Source organism: Colletotrichum fioriniae, assembly GCF_027942845.1.
Source record: "Colletotrichum fioriniae strain IMI 355084 chromosome Unknown scaffold_13, whole genome shotgun sequence".
NCBI lineage: Eukaryota > Fungi > Ascomycota > Sordariomycetes > Glomerellales > Glomerellaceae > Colletotrichum > Colletotrichum fioriniae.
Window position 1 is genome coordinate 1,041,501 of NW_027076849.1, and position 18,921 is coordinate 1,060,421.

General features: G+C 50.3%; 4 protein-coding genes and 1 non-coding gene across 5 annotated transcripts; 2 read left to right on the forward strand and 3 right to left on the reverse strand.

The window, feature by feature from the left end:
* Window positions 1-826: 826 nt before the first annotated feature.
* N0V96_010022 (uncharacterized protein) lies at window positions 827-2,372 on the forward strand (the record flags this gene model as incomplete). The annotated part of the gene is made up of 5 exons (XM_053197399.2): window positions 827-1,130; window positions 1,181-1,384; window positions 1,436-1,515; window positions 1,597-1,840; window positions 1,897-2,372. 5 exons carry the CDS (start codon window positions 827-829, stop codon window positions 2,370-2,372), a joined length of 1,308 nt encoding a protein of 435 aa, XP_053045103.1.
* Window positions 2,373-2,825: 453 nt separating this feature from the next.
* On the forward strand, window positions 2,826-4,030 carry N0V96_010023 (uncharacterized protein; the record flags this gene model as incomplete). The annotated part of the gene is made up of 2 exons (XM_065758818.1): window positions 2,826-3,354; window positions 3,630-4,030. The coding sequence occupies 2 exons, from the start codon at window positions 2,826-2,828 to the stop codon at window positions 4,028-4,030; spliced, it is 930 nt and encodes a 309-aa protein (XP_065612585.1).
* Window positions 4,031-4,659: 629 nt separating this feature from the next.
* On the reverse strand, window positions 4,660-7,525 carry N0V96_010024 (uncharacterized protein; the record flags this gene model as incomplete). The annotated part of the gene is made up of 7 exons (XM_053197401.2): window positions 4,660-4,949; window positions 5,007-5,609; window positions 5,672-5,978; window positions 6,050-6,225; window positions 6,288-6,963; window positions 7,026-7,346; window positions 7,430-7,525. 7 exons carry the CDS (start codon window positions 7,523-7,525, stop codon window positions 4,660-4,662), a joined length of 2,469 nt encoding a protein of 822 aa, XP_053045105.2.
* Window positions 7,526-13,062: 5,537 nt separating this feature from the next.
* Window positions 13,063-13,173, reverse strand: N0V96_010025. Its single transcript has one exon. It is a non-coding gene; the product is annotated as a tRNA-Asn (tRNA).
* Window positions 13,174-13,632: 459 nt separating this feature from the next.
* N0V96_010026 (uncharacterized protein) lies at window positions 13,633-16,923 on the reverse strand (the record flags this gene model as incomplete). The annotated part of the gene is made up of 2 exons (XM_053197402.2): window positions 13,633-16,756; window positions 16,814-16,923. 2 exons carry the CDS (start codon window positions 16,921-16,923, stop codon window positions 13,633-13,635), a joined length of 3,234 nt encoding a protein of 1,077 aa, XP_053045106.2.
* Between the last annotated feature and the right edge of the window lie 1,998 nt (window positions 16,924-18,921).

Here is an 18,921-nt window from a genome sequence, read left to right on the forward strand (position 1 = left end):
GAGATATTTCCTCTTTGGTTTGTTCGGGAGGTATTGTAAGATGTGAAGCTGCGGGTTCCTCAAACTCACGAGAACGAGTTGCTCATGGGAGTGCGCTTGGCTGTCGCAGACATCTCTCCGTCCAACGGCCAGGATGCTCTATCATATGATACATGGTGTTTGCATTCTTCGATGCCAGATCAAGGGTTCCTCTGTTGTCGACTCTATGGTTTAAAGAGTCCCATTTTTGATGCAACATCAGTAGGTAAAGTCGATGATCAAGTGGGTTTGTTTGGAGCCTGTCACAAACCATCGACCTCACTTGCCGCATTGCGATCCAGTGGTCAAGGTACTTTACGGCAAAAAACCACCCAAATCGCCTTCACTTTGGCATTTCTCTCCGTCGAAGCTAGTAACAGGATCTTGCCTGCAGTACCAACCGCATTTCAGCTGAAAAGAATGTGCGGCCTGCTTCCTTGCGGCCGAAACCTAGGCGTTACTTACCCAGCCGTGCCAGCTTGTGCCTCAAGTGTTGTCGCCGTTACCTAACACCGACACGAGTCGTGCCAAAAGGTAACCAAGTCCGACCGCATCGCACATCCGGGTCACTGAAGCCTGTCTAACAATTCAAGGCCCCTTTCCCCGACATCCCCAAGCGCGGGGTAGAGACGAGACGTGACAAGAAGCTACGTGGATGGCGCGGGGCAAGCGGCTGTACCCAAGACGGACCTCGGCTCATCCCGCACCGTGCACCGGGCCGCACATGTATTTTAGGAAACTGATGGACAAGAGTCATGGCATTTACAAGAATGCTGGGCAGAAATCGAACGAGAGCTGAAAAGAGACAATGTCAGGCAAAGCAAAGAATGTTTCCGTCGTTGAGCCATACGGTAACCCTGCGCCCTTTGCGGAGCCGGCGTGGTACAATACCCTGGCTTCTCCTTACTACGATGATAGCCATCGAAGGGTGAGGGACTACGTGCGCAAGTACATTGAGGAGCACATCGCGCCCAACATCCAAGAATGGGAAGAGAAGGGACATGTCCCCGATGAAGCGAGAGTCCACTTTGCCAAATCAGGCCTGGCTTTTCCAGAGTTGCCGCGTCAATATGCTGGCGATATTTCATTGCCAGGAAACGTTCCAGCTGAGAGTAAGTAAGATGCTTTATTGTGGCGATTCGTCTTCTGACGTCACTTCTAGAATGGGATATCTTTCACTCGCTTGTTGTCAGCTATGAGGCCAGTAGAATATGGGCTGCTGGCGTGTCCGTAGGACTCAACGGCGGCACCACAATCGGCGTACCTCCAGTCATCCATCATGGCACGGAAGAGCAGAAGAGGTGGTGGCTTCCTGGGCTTGTCACTGGGAAAACGAGCTTTTGTCTCGGCTGCACCGAGCCTACTGGTGAGTTGTCTGCGAAGCGTTTTCGAAAATGTTGTGATTAAAGGCGTGTAGGTGGCTCCGATCTAGCGAATTTGAAGACCACGGCGATCAAATCCGATGACGGAACAAATTACACAGTCAACGGCCATAAGGTAAGTGAAAGATACAAACACTGCACCGATGGACTTTAGCTTCTCTTCAATGCTCGCGGCTGACAACTGATGAACCTTCAGAAATGGATCACTGGTGCGATACGTGCGAGCCACATGACAACTGCTGTAAGGACTGGAGGCCCTGGAATCAAGGGTATCTCAGTCCTGGTCATTCCTCTCGATCTTCCCGGTGTTTCTCGACGCAAGATCAGTAATAGTGGATGGAACGCTGGGGACAGTACATGGGTGACACTGGACAATGTCAAAGTGCCCGTCAACCATCTCATCGGGCAAGAGAACGCCGGGTTTCAGTACGTTATGACCAGTGAGTACCTCCGTGAGAGACGAGTTTGAATATTGACTCTCATGCTTACCAAACAGACTTCAACAAAGAACGATTTATCCTTGCTGTACTCATGAACGGCCAGGCCAGAATTTGCTTGGAAGACGCCTGGGCATATGCCATAGACCGCCACACATTCGGCAAGCCACTCATGTATCATCAGATCATTCGACATAAGCTCATCACAATGGCGCGCTACATCGAGTCGCATTGGGCTTGGCTCGAGCAGATTGCGTATCATGCTCATACTACCGGCTCCATGGGCACGGAACTTGCATCGAGGATCGCCATGGCCAAGATTCATGGCGGACGCCTTCTAGAGCTCGCAAATCGAGAGGCACAACAGATATTTGGGGGTGCTGGGTACCAGCGTGGCGGCGTTGGGGCTCGAGTCGAACAGATCAGCAGGGACCTTCGAGTAAATATAGTGGGAGGTGGAAGTGAGGAGATTATCACGGACTTGGCTGTTCGGCAAGAAATTGGTGCAGCTGTAAATAGGGGCGCCAAGTTATGATAAGTTCTGAGCGTTGTAGTACTATATTGAAGAAGTCAGGGTGACTTTTTCGGCCGGGTTAGGACAAGAGTTGCAGTACCAGTGCTTCATGATGACCTCGATCCCTGCCAAACGAAGGGGAGGAGAAAACATGCTTCATCAAGCGGTTCGGAGGAAGACATCCCCCGCTCCGAGCCCGCTTGATGGGAGCCATTGACTTTGGATTTGACCCCGCGTTCAGGAGATTGTTCACTATGGTAGTCGTCCAGACGTAGCCTTCCCGAGTCTCTTTCTCGCAAAGTACGCCATTGGAATTGTCAATTCTTTCAAGCACCACCTACTGTATCAAAATCACATATAGCGTCTTGCATAGGCGCGATCTGTCATCCTTTAGCCTCTGAATAATCGGCCGTTATAGAGATCCTGCCCACTCGACGACCGCACCAGAGTACATATATCAATCCCGCCTACAAAATGGAGCGGGCAGTGAGGAATTTTAAGACCCTTAGTCGATCAGAGAAAATGCCGACAGGATTAGATAACAATTGGGTGTTCGGTGTCCGACACATCGATCTCAAACCGCCTGGAGATATGGTGGTCGCCGTCCACCCTGCCAGCAGATTACTACTGCAAGGCCATCCAACCCAGATCATCTCCCGGTCTAGCGAGCGTGAAAGAGCCAAGGCGACTGTCACCGCCCTTCTCCAAGCCTTTTTCAGAGGCAGTGTCGGCGCTGACTATGCCCCATTTGCACCCTGGGGCTGGTCGACGGACAACCCCGAGCTCGCTGACGCCATTGGGCTGGAGCTGGCTGCTGCGGGAATCTCGGGTGGTTTGGAGAACGTGCGCGTTTGCTCTGCCAAAGAAAAGATGATCCTCGAAGAGGTGTGGTCGGAGATCAGAGACCTACTCATGTGCTTTTCGGGCGGCGACTGGTCTGAGCCGGATACGGACACCCAGGGCTCGTCCGGCCGTGCCGCAGCTCCATCCGTTGTGTCACCTGGTGATTCATCCAAATGCCACGGGTGCGCGCTTGCGTCAGAAACTTTCTCTTCGCCGATGAAGAAGTGTTCAGGGTGTCAGAAGGCGTGGTATCACTCTCAAGATTGCCAGCGATCGCACTAGAAGAAGCATAAAGGGATCTGTGTCGCCAATCGTCCGGTCCCAGCTCCGTCAACGACATCGCTCAGAATGGACCCTACGTTCAATTTTTATAACAACATAGCGAGAAAATCCCATTGCGGTCCCTCAATATCAATCCTATCACAGTCCGCCCAGGAATGGATCTGCCACTCCGACGCCTCATCATCGCCGGCAAGGACACGCCGGAGAACATGCGAATCCTCTTTGGGCCAACGTGTCTCAGCGAGAAGAAGGAACATGAGAGAATCCGGCTCGAGGTCCTCATTGACCCCTGTTGCGGTTCTCCATTGTACATGGAACAATTCTTTGATGACACCGGGACTAAGCCTCCCACTCGTGCGGTGCGACCGCCGACAGATGCCGAGAAGAATACATTGAGGGAAGTACGGGAAATTCAAGAGATTATCAAGCAAAAGTTCGGGACTGGACGTTTACCTGATGCGATAGACATGCAGGATGTCCTGAAGACCTTGGGGCCCGATTGGCCAGAGAGGATGCATCTGTACATGCTTGCAATCAACAGCATGGGTCAATGAGTACGATGCTGATAAGGATCACGATAGTCATTGCCAATCTGAGGTTACTTTGGAGCTCGAGTCAGAAAGATGACAACAGAGCTTTTAGCACGTGTGAATCTGGGTTCAGCTGCAGCAACAGCCTTGATGGGACTTCGTTTTTTTGACAAGAGATTGATCAGAGAGAAGCGACGATACTAAGCAGGCATATTGATCAAAGTGATGATGAAACATCCATTCGTCTGCTCTGATAGTCTTGATGATATGGTAAGGTACGGAAGCACGCTGAACAAAACTGGGACGAAGCCTTTGACGCTAACTTGAGTATCTGAACATGAGACCGTTACCTGCTTCCAACAGCCCAGGCTCCCGTCTTAAAGAACTCAGTGACGGACCACTCGATTTCGGACATGATAATCCAAGCCATGCCTCTTCTTCCCGGTGGCAACAACTCTTCTCTCAAGCGCATCAAGTAGACCATCAAAACCACGCTTGGCCGAACCTCCAGATAGTGTTACGCCCTCATCAGTGAGGGCTTTTCTGACATTCGCGACGGTCGCCTTCGAGGTAGAAGCTGGCGCCTCAATCTCGTCAAAGCTATTCTCTTGTCAGTCATACCAAGTTTAGGGAACAAACGCTGGATTCACTCACTAATAGACGGCATATGGCCCCGGCTTACCCGCCGCCTTTGCGGCCTCTCCCCCGTTCAACTCTTGCTTGCCGATGAGCTTGAACTTTCCGGAAATCCCTTGCACGAATGAGGTCTCGCGATATTCCGAGTTGGCAACGGCCTCAATATAGCGACCGGACTTGGAGTTGATCATGAAGAGGTAGTCCTTTGTGGTTGTGAACATGCCGTCGCCGAGGTTGAGGGTCGTCGCCATGACTTTGCGAACTTCGCCGGTGCCGCCTGAAGGGGTGTTGACGTTGAGAACAAGGTCTACGACTTGTTAGCGACTATATAAGTTGTAGCATCGCAGAATTTAGCGTGACTAACCTTGAACCTCGTAGATGCCCGCCTTGCCTTTGCTAATCACACCAGACTCAAGCTTGTTGAGCATGTTAACCGTGGCAGCATCAAGATCAGTCGAGCGGACAACCAGGCCAGTAGCAGAAGGCAGCTTTGACAGGGCGTTGTTGAACTCAGGGTTGATCATGTACCACTGAATCCACGTCTTGAGAGCCCACTTCTCCTGATCACTCAGACCATACGCCTTAGACGTCGCGGTTGCGATCTTGCCCCAGTCGGCGGTCTTCTTTCTCGCCTCTAGCAGCACGGCGCTGATCTCATCGACATTGGCTGAGACGGACTGCGCCTTGGTGTACCAGTCGGCAAAACCCTCGCTCATGGTAGTGATGAGCGTCTTCTCATCAGCAGTGAGAGCTGCGGTCTCGGAGAGAGTGGCGACGACGCGGTTGGCCAAGGGGATGGCTTCGGATGTGCCGAGGCCAGTTGCCAGGCCAGTCTGGTCGTTCCAGACGGGCTCTGGGGCTTCCAGTGTCTGGGGGCTCAAGAAGCAACAGAACTTGCGAAGAATGCCCTTTTGGCGGCGGACCTTGGCACCGCCTCCCTCGATGCAGATCTTGCAGTTATCGAATCCTATCTGACGTCAGTTCTGGGGCCTGATCAGATGAATGAGAGTTAGCTTTGCGTAGACTCACCTCCCTCTTCGATGGACTTTTCCATGGCAGCAACGTCGCTGTCGGTGTACAACAGCTTTGGTTTTCCATCACCGGTATCACGGAAGATCTGAACGGTATTCTCACCCTCCTTGGCTTCCAGCATGAGCCCCTTGCCTTCGCCAACGGTCGCGGCAGTCTTGCCAAACTTGGCCAATACAGCGTCGACGGCACCGACAGCCTTTGCAGCAGTTGCGACATCCTTAGCCAGACTCAAGAGTCCCACAACATCGGCGAAGATACTGCCTGCCTTTTCAATGTCGTTGTCGTAGGTGAGTTCGTGGATGCTCTGTTTCATTATACGTCAGCAAAAGCAGTCGACTGGGGCTTTCCTCGAGGCCTGAGTGTGTGTTTACTTACATCAAAGGCTCTGAATGCGTCTCTGCATCCCTCTCGAATCGTCTTTCCGACGCTTGCCTCAAAGATGCTGGTCAGATGGCTCATACCCATGCATGTAACCTTGAGCTCTTGCACATGAGGCGTGGCTAGAAACTTGAAAGCACCGATAGCTGAGTTGATGACGTTCTTCATTACGCCTGAAATAAGCCTCGTATTAGTGATGGGAGTTCTCCTGGTATTAGAGACAGTCACAACTTACCCATCCAAAATTGGTCCTCGAGAGGAATATTTGACTCGGGGTTTCCGAATAGAGGATCATTCGAAGTTTGACGCTTCGAGGTCGCGCTGCCCCCTCCGCCACCAACACCGCCAACATACTTGATCCCAGCAAACAAGTTAGAAGCGCAAGCGGCTCCTGAAGGATTGGCAACGCAAGGTCCCTGGCTGATCTTCCTCACGCAAACCTCAAGCGCATCCGACGCGTTGGCCCCGTTGCGAACCTCAGGAAGATCCAGACAAAAGGCAGGCCACAAGTGGAGGATGCATGTCTTGTTGGAAGGATTAGCATCGCAGCCGCTGGGAATGGTAGCAAAGGAACGTGCAACGATGCAGTCAGTCGATCCCATGCTTTCCAGCATGGATGTTGAGGTGTTGCCTTGGTCGGCAAATCTGCACTGGGGGATGTCGCCTTCCGATGCTGGCGGGGTGGTGCCGAAGGAGGTGGATGTGAGGTTCGTCAACTGCGCTTGGGGGTAGTACATCGTTCCTTTGGCTGGAGGAATCACAAGCTTTCCGGTGTCGTTGGCGTACGCGCAGAATTGGGTTTGGCTGGCTGAGGGGAAGGTAAGGGCATCGCCGGCGGTGGAGGGCCTCTCGAGGGCACCTAGTGTCGAGGAGTAGATAAAGAAGGGCTGCTTGTCCCCTGGAATACCAACCTGATGAATCTTTTTGTTAGGAAATCTCTTGATACTTCAAGTAAGTGAAAACTTCAACTCACATAGAATGTCTGGTTCTTGGCCAGATCGCATGCAGCAACCTTGACAGTACCGCTGGAAATATCCCAGCAGCCCCCACCGGAGCCTCCTCCGGCAACTCTGATACCCGAAGGATCAGTGAACGATTTACCACCAGCCAATATTCCGTTTGTCAAGTAAAATGTGGTAGCTAGGTCGGCAGCCGAGCCTCCCGCCATCACCGTGTCAGTACTAGACTGAACTGGTGTGAACGTCTTGGCGTCGCCTGTTGCGTCTTGGAAGCTTGCGGCGCATGATGGGGTATTCTCGGCTGTAGCAAAGAGCTTGAGTGGCATTCCGAGAGACTGTAATCAATACATATGGCTTGAGTTAGTTTCATCGTGCTTCTTGTATCATTGGTAGAGGGTGGTCCTGGGAGGAAGCTAACCCATTCAACCGTGCTGTCCGTCTGGCCGTTGGCTCCAAGTGCTAGTAGACCAATGGCACCAATGAGTCCCCGAAGGGAGTCCCGTGACTTCACCATGATGAAGGCTGAAAGCAACTCAAATAAGGAACGCAGAAGACTCAAATGAGTGGTTATATGTTATGGTCAAAAGAGTGACGGAAAGAAGGAACGGCCGAAGCTGTCCAAACAAAGTAGAGCTCCAACGCCTCGTAGGGCGGCTGACGTTCGTTTTATCATCCGAACATGTTCACAGAGTACTTCTGTAGTCATTCAATTCACCTGCGCTAGCAACAGCTCACAAGCTCCACCTGCCCGCCGTATCTGGAGCAGGAGACATGATCAAGTTGCAACAGGGGTTTTCAGGCACGCTGTGAATAAAGTTGCGACAGTTCGCCTACATCATCATGCTTTCAGCTCTCTGAGAGCCACCAAATTAACGCAAGACTAGGGCACCCCTTCTAGCAGCCCAGAGAAGCGGCTGTGTAGGCCTGGCCGGCGTCGCAGGCCTAGAATCATGATATTGTCCGAGCTTGATATATAATCTTCTCACCAGGCCTGTTTGCTTGTCATGGTTTCATCTGTGAGCCTTGTGGGGCCAGCTCTTCCGATCGGCTGCGTTCGTTCGTTAGGGCAGTAATAAGGTTTAAGCCATCTTCATCAAATTGACGCTCGGAGCTATTTAAAGACCACTGACCACCGCGTGGTATTTCCCCTCCTGACGAAAAAGAATCCTCCGCAACCTTGTTGGAAGTCAAGTTGATACCACTCCGCTTCTGGTGTATGAGTATGGCCAACGCAACACATGTACCAGTGCGTAAATCCAATTGGTAGAGCTCCTCATTATCTTTGTTGACTGAAGCGAACTGATGTCCGGGAACTTGTTGAGGAGATGATGCTGGGGCAAGATGGAAAAGTTATCTTAGAGATAATTATCGCTTCGAGTTAGAAAGGATGAGTACGTAGTGGTGTCCAATCATTCAATACGAGACGAACATTAGGCTTGGGCCAGTCGCGTTGGACTCTTAACGATATGTAACTTGTGAGAGAGCTATTCGGCCCATTTCGTTTCCCAGCGGGTCTACCAATCAAGAATCGGCAGGAAACTGCCGCCTGGCCGCCGGACGCCGACAGTCAGCGGGATACTCAACAGAAAGCCGAGTATGCCGACAGTCTCGTGCGAGGTCTAGCCAAACATGCCGCGCGCAATTGGGCGAGTCATGCTATGTTCTTGGCTAGTTTCTCGATTTTAGGCCTCGAGGCGCAGCTCTCGGGATGCCAAGCCTGGCATCACCAGGTGAAACATCTTAAGAATTATCGTTGCTAATAGTGAATGCCCTCACCCACTTTTATGTGATTCGTAGAAGGTCATAGGATCCCAAGAAAGATTGACTCTGTGTTATATGAGAACTGAAAAGCCTGAACCTAGTTCTAAGAATGGGTTGCAAAAACACTTCTAGCTTCGAGGCAACCGGCAATTAGACGAGCATAAGCCCGACTGAAGTAAGCTTTCAAGGAGACCATAGGGGTTGGGCCCCTTCGCCTCTTGCCTGGAATCAGTGGTTCTTTTCTCGCTGGAATGTCTCCTTTAATTCTATCACGCATACGCGAGGTTATCTCAAACGCCGCTGCCAGGGACAGCGTATGATGATCATGGGTTATTCGGACATCGCGACAGCTGGGTAGAATATCCAGAACTTCTGCTCATGTTATACAACTCATACAAAAGAATGGGGTTGAATCCTGGAATGACTTCTATATAGTGGGATGTAGACATCTTGATATGGAAAGTGGCCTTGACTCAGAAGTAAGCGGCAGCTGTGAGCACAAGTGGGCTAATGATGGAATATTTTGGCCTCATCACCCTCAATGTAAAGCCGATAGTTACGGAAAGAGGGTCTGATCAGGACTTTCCTGGTATATCATCCTGTTCACAGCGTAGAGTGGTGCTCATGGGAAAAGGTGCTATATTATATGAGCCCCATCACGTCGACTGCCAATCCAAACCGACAATCCATCCATTCACTAGATGACGCCTGACATTGTCGAAGATCTTCTCAGACCCCTTCATATGGAGCCGCTCAAGCTCACGGGAAGCGGTGGTCGAATACGCCAAGCCGCTGTTCAGGTGCACGCGCAGCGTCGGTTTACTAGTCGCTGTGCAGATACTGCTGTCTGGCCCTTTAGAACTGTATCCCTCAACCTTCTCAGCGTCCCGTCCCAATCTTCTGATCAAGTCAAAAATTCGCTCTGCTATCGGCCCCTGGCCAGCGAGGTGGAGTTCGCTAAGAGAGTACTCCAGAGACATAAAGGCTCGGTCGTACTCAGATTTATGCTGCCGACTACTTACGAGTCTCCATTCAATTGATTAGAACTTGGCAGACAGTGTTGCTGGGGTTTGGGACGACTACTTAACTTCCTGGACATGTGTGCACGGCAAAGCCAAAATATCGCCACAGCTCTTTGGTAATTCTGGTATTTGGGCATCTGCGAATGCGAAGATAGGTGATTTACATGGCTGGCCTGCGAGGTACTTTATTCTCAGGGTCGCTGACGTAGACACATGCTCAAATGAATACAGGTTGTTCCTTTTTGGTTGGCAAGCAAAACCACGCTAGCAGGGTAGGTTGTTGCCTCATTTTGCCAGCATATGCAGGAGGCCGTTGAACCCTTTATCTCTCAGCCTGTAAGCCCTAACGCGACATCGTCTGGACACCCAATTGCATGCAAGGCGCCTGCGGTGTGGACCAACGAGCTATGAGAGATGAAAACAAGGCGGATAGGACAGGCGGTATGGTCAAGACATAAAGTATGTACTAGGGAAAGAGTGGCAGCGCGGAGTTGTCCTATTGATACCGATCACTTGACCCTCCTAATAATGATGACGAACATCAGTAATTGTGATTTGTGGGAGTCTGTTGTCATCACATGCAGCAGAAAGTATATTACTCCCATGCTTAAGAGCTAAGGAAAGACTCTAAGTTGGAATATAAAGCCTGCTCCCACAGCTCATATGAGGGTTAGCCATCGTCCACGCTACACGACGACATCGATGACCCGACGCATTGAACTACCCCTCTTATTGATCAAGAGTATTCCACTGGCTGAATTTACGGATGACTATGACCCTAGAAATCACTGGCAACCTTCAGAAACGGTTCGTGCAAGATGCCGTTTTGCTTTACAAGCTGGACCCGGTAAGAGGTAGTCCGACGGCATACGGTCTCGATCGGCATCCCCATGACGCGGTTGTGTCCCGAGAAGAGTTTCTAAAAAGGAAGTTTCTCGATTCTTTTGCTCTTTTGGCTTCAACCCACAAAGATGGCGATAGAGTATCGGCGGCCACCTTAGAGGTAGGAGCGCCTGAAGGCTCAGTCATTCGCATCGCTAGTAATGCTGGGGTGTCCGCGTCGACACTGATTCATCTCGAAGGAGTGATGGAAACTCTTCACGAAATATCTGCCATGGGTAAAGAGTGACTCTTAATTTGTTGTAGAAGACTCATGCTGACTATGAGGCAAGGTCTCACGGATGAACGGAGAATGAGTGTCCTATTGAAGATGATCAGTCTCGACATGGCCAAAATCTGGTCGTATTTTACGGAACTCCGAAGACATAGGGCAGGAATTTTGGGGGCTAAGCAATTCTTACCCCAGCTTTCATCCATCTTTGAGGTCAACGAAGTCGAAAGGTTCGCTACATGGATGGAAAACCTCAGTGAAATCACAACCATTGCAACCGAAGCGACTGCATCGGAGCTCTTGCCTTACATTTTATGGGCAGAAAAGGCCAAATGGGAGCTTTCCACCTATATCGAGGCTCTATTCTCTGCCCAGGGCACTGGCCTGCCTTCTTGGATATACAGTATCTACAAGCTAGGGAGATATGGGGTCGCATCAAGAGCTTTGTGCAAGCTTCCAGCGGAGTTCCGCGCCCTTTTTTGTCCTATGCGAATAGAGACTATTGAGTCTATCTCAAGACTTGAATTTTCTATCACAAAGGGCGAACATCCTTTGAGAGATGTTCTACGGAGAATTGCGGGAGGCCAAGAAGAGGAATTCGCGAGGAGATTGGCCACAATCTGGGGTGTCACGGATCCAGAGCCGCGCTTTCGGAAGGCCTGTCGCCTTGACCTCGCTGTTCATGCTGAGATGCAACTTATCGGCTTTTACGACCAAAACCCTGAGCTCATGCCGTCATTTCGGTTCATGGGGGTAAGTAAGAAGAGTTGCTTCTTGTGTCATAGATTTCTCCAAGACCACCCGGCATCCTTCTCTGTATCTTCCTGCCACCAAAAGCTGTACTTGGCATGGAGGTCCCCACCGACATCCGACAAAAAGGTGTACAGGACATACAAAACAATTGTCACCAATTTGTGTGTTCAGATGGAAGCAACAGCCAGACGAGAACTTCGGAGCCGGATTGGCAATGCCAGAGCTTTCCAGCTAGATTCTACCGCCGGAGTGTCCTTAACAGGTCTCGTTGAATACATGCCTCTTAGCCCTTCAGCGTCTCTCAACACATTAGATGCGTCTTGTCCGCCTGATTCATCACCAGAGCCATCTGACGACGATTACAGTGAAGCTCATGTAGGTGTCTCCCTCGAAACAGATAAAGAAACGTCTCCAACAGGAAGTGAGGGAATGTGCCCCGGAGAGACAATCACATTGCCTTCACAGGCTTCTAGCGGTGAACACCACACTGCAGAGTTCGTGTTCAATGTTGGACGTGCTGATGACCCTCAGAGGCGGGAGCTTGTGGCTTTGGAAAACATCCTGGATACGTCACAGAAACCTTCATGGCGGAAACTGGTTGAGATCTTGAGCAATGATGAGCACTTCGGTGTGGGATTTATGGAAGAAGATGAGTTTTTGACAGTCGATGGAAACCTGTGGGTAAGATATGAGCGACAGTTCCTTGCGTGTTTGCAGTTCTTACGCAACTCAGGTTGTCGCAACGCGGGTGTTGTGGTTCGTACGTTTGACTCGGTGAAATCGAAGAGTCCTTAGTCTAGGTGTTTTATCTAAGTGATATTTCGGTGTTGAAATTCAGGATCGCAATGATGGTATTCGATCAGGTCTTGTGCTTTAGGAAGCTTGTTTTGAAGTTGGTTATCGTATGACTATTCATCCTGGCATGATTTGTGTTGACTTCTAAAATTGAACCAATCAAGTAAGCGCATGTACACATATTTGACTTACCCGGGCCGAAATCTATTTCTATAGATAGGGTACAGTCATCTACTCAACTCGGGCTTAAATTGCCAAAAGAAATAAGAGCCTTTGCGCTTTCATAAATCCCAAACTCCAATGCCCTGATAACGGGTTCAATCAAAAGCATCTTCGCGCAACCATACTGTACATATTCACTTTGCCACATTCAGAATGCTGTATGAGTTTTAATTTTTATTGCTATTCCACTGGACATGAGAAACTCTACCCATGCGCCGTGTTGGGAAAGTGAACTTTCAGAGTGGTGGAATTATCTACCGGTACTTTTATAAGGACGCTTCAAAAGGAAATTGCGAACAGAAGAAATCCTAACAAGGACCTATTCGTGTACTGTAATTTACCAGAAATCTGATGATTGTGGTAGGAAACTACAAAAAAACACGTGACCTCCCCAAGGTGGGCTCGAACCACCAACCTCCAGATATCTATCTCTTTTGCCCACAGTGAACAACCTCGATCGTAACAGTCTGACGCGCTAGCCAATTGTGCCATCGGGGATTACGTAATTCGTCGTGCGTTGCCAACTCGAACGAGCATTGTGTTATGGATCATGAGTGTGGAGATGGTGGGCTCTGCGGCACGGAGGAGGAACTGGGCAAGTCTAAGGCAAGCTGCTTGCTGTCCGGATACTGATATGTTGTAACGTGTCTCCCTGCTCTTTATCGATACAAGGAGGGTGTCTCTTCCCTAGTTTATTGAAAATGTACTTGAGAAAGTTGTCAAGTTCTCAAGCATTTAGTCCATCATCAAAAGGCAACGTACAAAATTCTGGGTGTATCTCGGGGGCCTGGCTGCTGGAGCCCGATCAACTTTTGATTACACCGAACGTAACATGATACTTTGAGCCAGTGGCAAAGTCAGATCATCAAAAGAAGTGGTGGAAGAAGTCGCAGAAAGGTGTCTTGAGAGCAAAGGCTGGTTTCAATTTGTGTATGGATGTACAAAACAGATGACTTTCTATGCACCATAGTGTATGTATGGGCCCCAAATATCGGCATTATCGGGATACCGAGTACGAATCTCAAGTAAGGCGCTCCTCAGCGCCTCGGCAACAAGCCTATCAGGCGATACAGGCTTAGCCTTGGGTCTACTCAAGAACTCATAGAACAGCCTCGCAACTTCAATAGAAACCGCATCACTGACTGGCCACAATGAACCAATTACATGACCAAACCCAGCAACTTGAAAGGCGCTCGTGGCATGTAGACCCTCGTCCTTCAGACTAAACGCCTTCACTTCAGCTGTTGAACATGCGGATAGGTAGGCAATCCAAGCCCTTGTCTTGACCTTTGCAGCCAGGAGTGACTTGACCGTGAGCTTGTCCAAAGTTTGATCGGACTTTTGCAGAAGCAAATGACTTTGCAATGGGTTCTTCGGGTCGGAGGCTCCGTGGCATGCGAAGTGCACAACCTGCGCATCTTGCATGCCGTCCAAAACTTGCTGAGCATTGGGGTGTTCAAGCTCCGTGATCGTGTAATTGTCTTTGACAGCTGCCTTGATTGCCTGCTTCTCGCGTGTAACACCTGGGAGATCCGTCTGGCTCGGTGTGCTGGGCATAGTGACCATCAAAAGATGATATGGGTCGGCGTCGTCTGTCTTGTGTCCCTTCGATGATCGCTTTCGAGCATTCTGCAGCGCCTTGATGGTCGAAGTGTACGACGGAATGGACAGATCCAGAGTACTCCCGTCGGAGCTTGTGGCTGCATGGAACGGAAGTGTGCTCGCGAAACCAGTGCCAATCCACCAAATACGGCGCAGGCTGCTGCCATTTGGCTTTGTATGGACGTCCTCAGTGATCTTGTTGAGAATAGGGTGCACGCAGGAGGACCACAGCCATTCCAACATTTCGACGCCCAGGCGTGGAGCTTGTTCCGGTTCCATGTCGCGCTCACGCCCTTCCCGTGTCATCTTTGCCACTGTGACCCGGCTCATGGAATTGACAGTCATTCCAGGAAGTCCGAGAGTCTGCAGATTGTCTTTGGTGACAATGATGGCGTCTGCTCCAAAGCTGGACAGGTTGACGACAACTATTGGGCCGCCGCAAGCTTCAGCTTGCAGTTCGTCCAAAGATGGCGACAGCAAAAACCTTTCGAATCCTTCAATTTGACGAATTTTACCTTCACAGTTGTCCAACTCCTGATAAATCTCATCCAATCCAGTGCTCGCACCGGCAACTCTGGCTCTCAAACCTTCGTACTCGTGAGCCAGAGACGAGTCTCGCTGTCTGAGGTCGGAAAGATCGTTTTGCCCATCGATCAGGTAACCCAGAACCAATCCGCGTCCTAACTCGATATGCTGGAGGGCCTTTCCAACGTTTCCTACACGCAGGGAAATGGAACAGGCTTCTGCAGACGCCTCGGAAATGTCGTGAAGTGCGTGAAGTTGGTCATCTTGAGTGAGCTTCCGCGTACAGGCACGTGGTATGAGACTGACGGCGAGATCTGCAATGGGTTCAGCCTCTGCCCATCTCTGCTTCCCGCCCAAAATTCTCATCGCACGACGTGCGGAAATGATTCGTTGGTGTGGCTCACCAGCAGAAAGATCGCATGCAGTCTTGAAGCTGTCAAGAGCCGCATCGATATCCTCAAGCATTCCCGTTGCTTCTGCTCGCTGTTCGAGACAGCCCCCCAGCACGTAATGCGCAGTAGCCAATTTTGGGTGACCCTGCGTCAGAGCTGCTACAGCCCTCTTGCACTCTTCCACAGAATTGGCAATTAGAGTCGTGTCGCCCGTCAGCTTATACTGCTCGTATCGAAGTTGGGCGAGGCCGGACAGACAGCTAGACTTTACGTCTTGATTCGGTTCTGTGAATTGTGTCTTGAGCGCTTCTTCATATCGTGACATTGCATCTTTGAGATCGACTGGCGATCTTTTCCGGCTGAAGCGACGCCATAAGCCGGATCCCAAGTTGAGAAGTTTGACTGCTCGTTCCTGGGATCCCGGTGTCGTCAGGTCGATGCATTGCTGAAGTGCAGCAATGGCCTTCTCATTGTCTGATTCTAACCCTCTCCGCTCGAACCGTTTGTTGTATAGAATCGACAGAGCATCAGAATTCCGCAAGCGTAGAAAGTGATGCTCCGGCAATGCCTTATCAACACCCTCGTAGATTGAGATGGCTTCATCGAGTTCAGCCAAATTGCCGGTTCTGAAGAAGCGATTGGCTAGTTGGCGCGCTAACTGGACCAATATCTGATTTCGCTGTCGACTCTCTTGGCTTGTAAGACTGACCAGTTGTCTCCCAGTCGTAACAGCTTCGTTCATGCTGTCTTCATCTCCGGTACGGTTGAAATGGTCATGGAGACAGCCGGTGAGGACATCAAGCGTCCCAATTCTATCCTCCTCACTTTGAGGCAGTTTCAAAGCTTCTCTGAGTTTTGCCATGCCTTCTTCGATGGCTCGAACATTCTGGTGGTCGTGTTGAAATCGCTGCTTGAGCATCATCCCCCACGTAGTGAGAAGGGATGCGTAGTTTTCTCCGCCAATAAAGAACGGCTGTATGCGCTCGACTGTCTTGATCGTATCCTCCACGTCTTCAATGACATCAAGCTCGTTGTTGTGATTGACGAGAGACCAGGATAGGCAATGTAGCGCACCGATGGGTTCCGTGTGGCTCTTGAACGCCAGTGCCAGTGCTTCCTTCGCAAGGAATATCCCGTCTCTCGCATCTTTCACTTCTCCAAGTTGAATAAATCTGATATTGAACAATTCTGCCAATACCAATGCAGCAGACGCCTTTTCAGACGAATTCTCGGCTAGGCAGCTTATGTAATTCCTAGTCTGCGAAATTGCTTCGTCGAGGTCAGAGATCTGCCCTGAGAGACGGAATCGACGCAGGTAGTCCATCCAGCTGAGCCGTTGGTCATCAACAGTGCCCGAGGTGGGAGGTGGCATACTATTGAATTCCGCGACGTAGAGTGATGCCTTGAACCAGTCCTCTCCGTCGCGGGTGTAGCCGTACCGTTCTACATAGAACTGAGAAAGTACTCCACGTACTTTTCTCTCCATGGGATGGCCGATTCTCATCGCCTTTTTCGATGCGAGGGCTTGAAGTATGGCCTTTTCAAGATCATCTTGTCTTGATCTTAGACATGATAGCCGAAATTGTATTTCAGCAATGGTGTAGAGAAAACAGGGATACTCGAAGTCATCCTTCTGATGGTGTTCAGCTGCATCCTCAGCATACTTGAGTGCGGCTTCTAGATCGTCCTCATCTTCAAACTTCCCGCGGTTGATCAGAAGGCGTGCCATATTGTGCCATAGCGTTGGGAGATATGGAGAGGAGTTGCAAAGCAGAGAGGTTGTTTGCAGGCCTCTTTCTAATGCAGCTTCTAGACTCTCTGGCGTCTTCAGGTGGTCATGTTGTTGAAATACCATCTGGGCTAGATGAACGGCCATTTCATCTCGCTCAGCGGGTTCAACGTCGTCTGCGTTATCAACAGCTATGGTAGCTTGGGAAATCGCAGCGGCAAGGTCATCGGCGGCATGTCCATAGGTTTGGTACTTGTCGTAAAGCAGCAAAGCAAGTCGGTGGCGTAACTTTAGAGACTGAGGACTGCCATCCACGACTGCACTGATTTTCAACTGTAGACCGATGATGCTGTCGTCCATTACGTTGCTGCCCACCAAAAACGATGGCATGGAAGAGAATCGGTTTTGCGTGATCGAATGCATGTTTTGTAAGGTTTTGTATAAGTGAGTGTTGGTAAGGTAAGGTAGGTAAAGGTACCATGGCGAGGCTTCAAATTCCATTCGAGAGTGTTGAATGGTATTGGCCTCTTAATATGTTGGACAAGCGTGGCCATTCCAACGCACATGCTGTGTTCCTTGTTTCCACCTGGGTAAATGCCTTTCCAGACTGCAAGATCCAATCCTTCCATTTCCAGGGAACAATTATTATCACCACTCAGATTGGCTCAGCTGGACTGTCAATCACCTGACATGTGAAATTCAATTCGATCTGCTTCCCTTGCTCGGCAGTGTCGGTTGGGCAGGAAGCTATTCGCCAACATCCGCAATGCTGCTTCAACACGGTCCTCGCCGCATTCGTGTCTATTTAGTATCGCGGCTGAGCGCAAGTTTGACAACCTCATGTGCAGGATGAGGATTTTGACTAACCTTGTCTGGTAGAACCTTCCGCTGCTACGGTGCGCAACACTTTGCATAAGGGAAGGGATCGTCAACCTGTTATGGATCCGCATCTCAGGTTATACTCAGTTGGGTTGCCTGGTCCCTCTTTTTCAGTTCTGCTCTACTGTATCTGTATGTATCGATAAACGCCAAAAAACCTCTCGATGACAGGGGTGCCCGCAATGGCACAGGTTACCAGGAGCGAGCACCTGGCAACGTCTCGGAGGCTTCTCCGAAATAGAAAATGCCATAGAAGCGCTTCTTGCGCTTAGCCATATAACGCAATCGCTGGAAACCACTTCTTAAAGTTCAAGAGATGCAGCAGCTGAAATTTCAGGCGCTGCATATTTGTGTCCGTTCGAGTTGCGAAGAGGCCTCACTGACGCAGGCTGTGGAACATACGTAGCAGGATGCTTTTCAGTGGAAAAGTACGTAGACCAAATGTGACAGAAATCTCTTGCAGAGGCAAGATCATCTTAGCACAGAACGCATTTCCCCTCAGTAGAAAGCATCAACCATTGCCTGCTTGCTAGAACAACATCGATTGTGTAAGGAGTAAGAGCTTCTCTGCACATGTGTTTCAACCATAATGTATCGCAATGTTACCGAAGAGGACGATATTAATGCAGAGATTGATGATGTGCACGTGCAGACTTCTGACCTGAAGTTCTTGCTTGTGAGTCGTTACCGAGATGCAAGGTATTTCTGCTTGAGCGCCCCGCCGCTTGGCGCGGTCAGTTGACAATTTGGAAGAGCTGGAGCTAAAAAGTGTCAAAGCCTTGATGCCCGATCCAGACTCCATCTCATCGCGTATTGGCTACGTGTCACTCATACAGCATCTTGGCAAGTCTCGGAGGTCATGTCCGCACATTGAGCGCCTCACTTTTGACACTGCTCACGTTGATGGTAGAAGCTCAAATTCGGGCCTCTTTCAGCCCGGGTTGACTTTCCTAGGCCTTGCCGCGATGTGTAAAAATGGAAGACTGAGGGGGTAGATAGACTTCGGACCTGATCCAATAGGAGAAGGCGGAATCCTGGTCTGCCACTCAGCTGCAGATCGGTCGCGATTCTACGAATATGACAGCGCTTCTGCATTCAGTCACTTGACGTGGTTGTGGG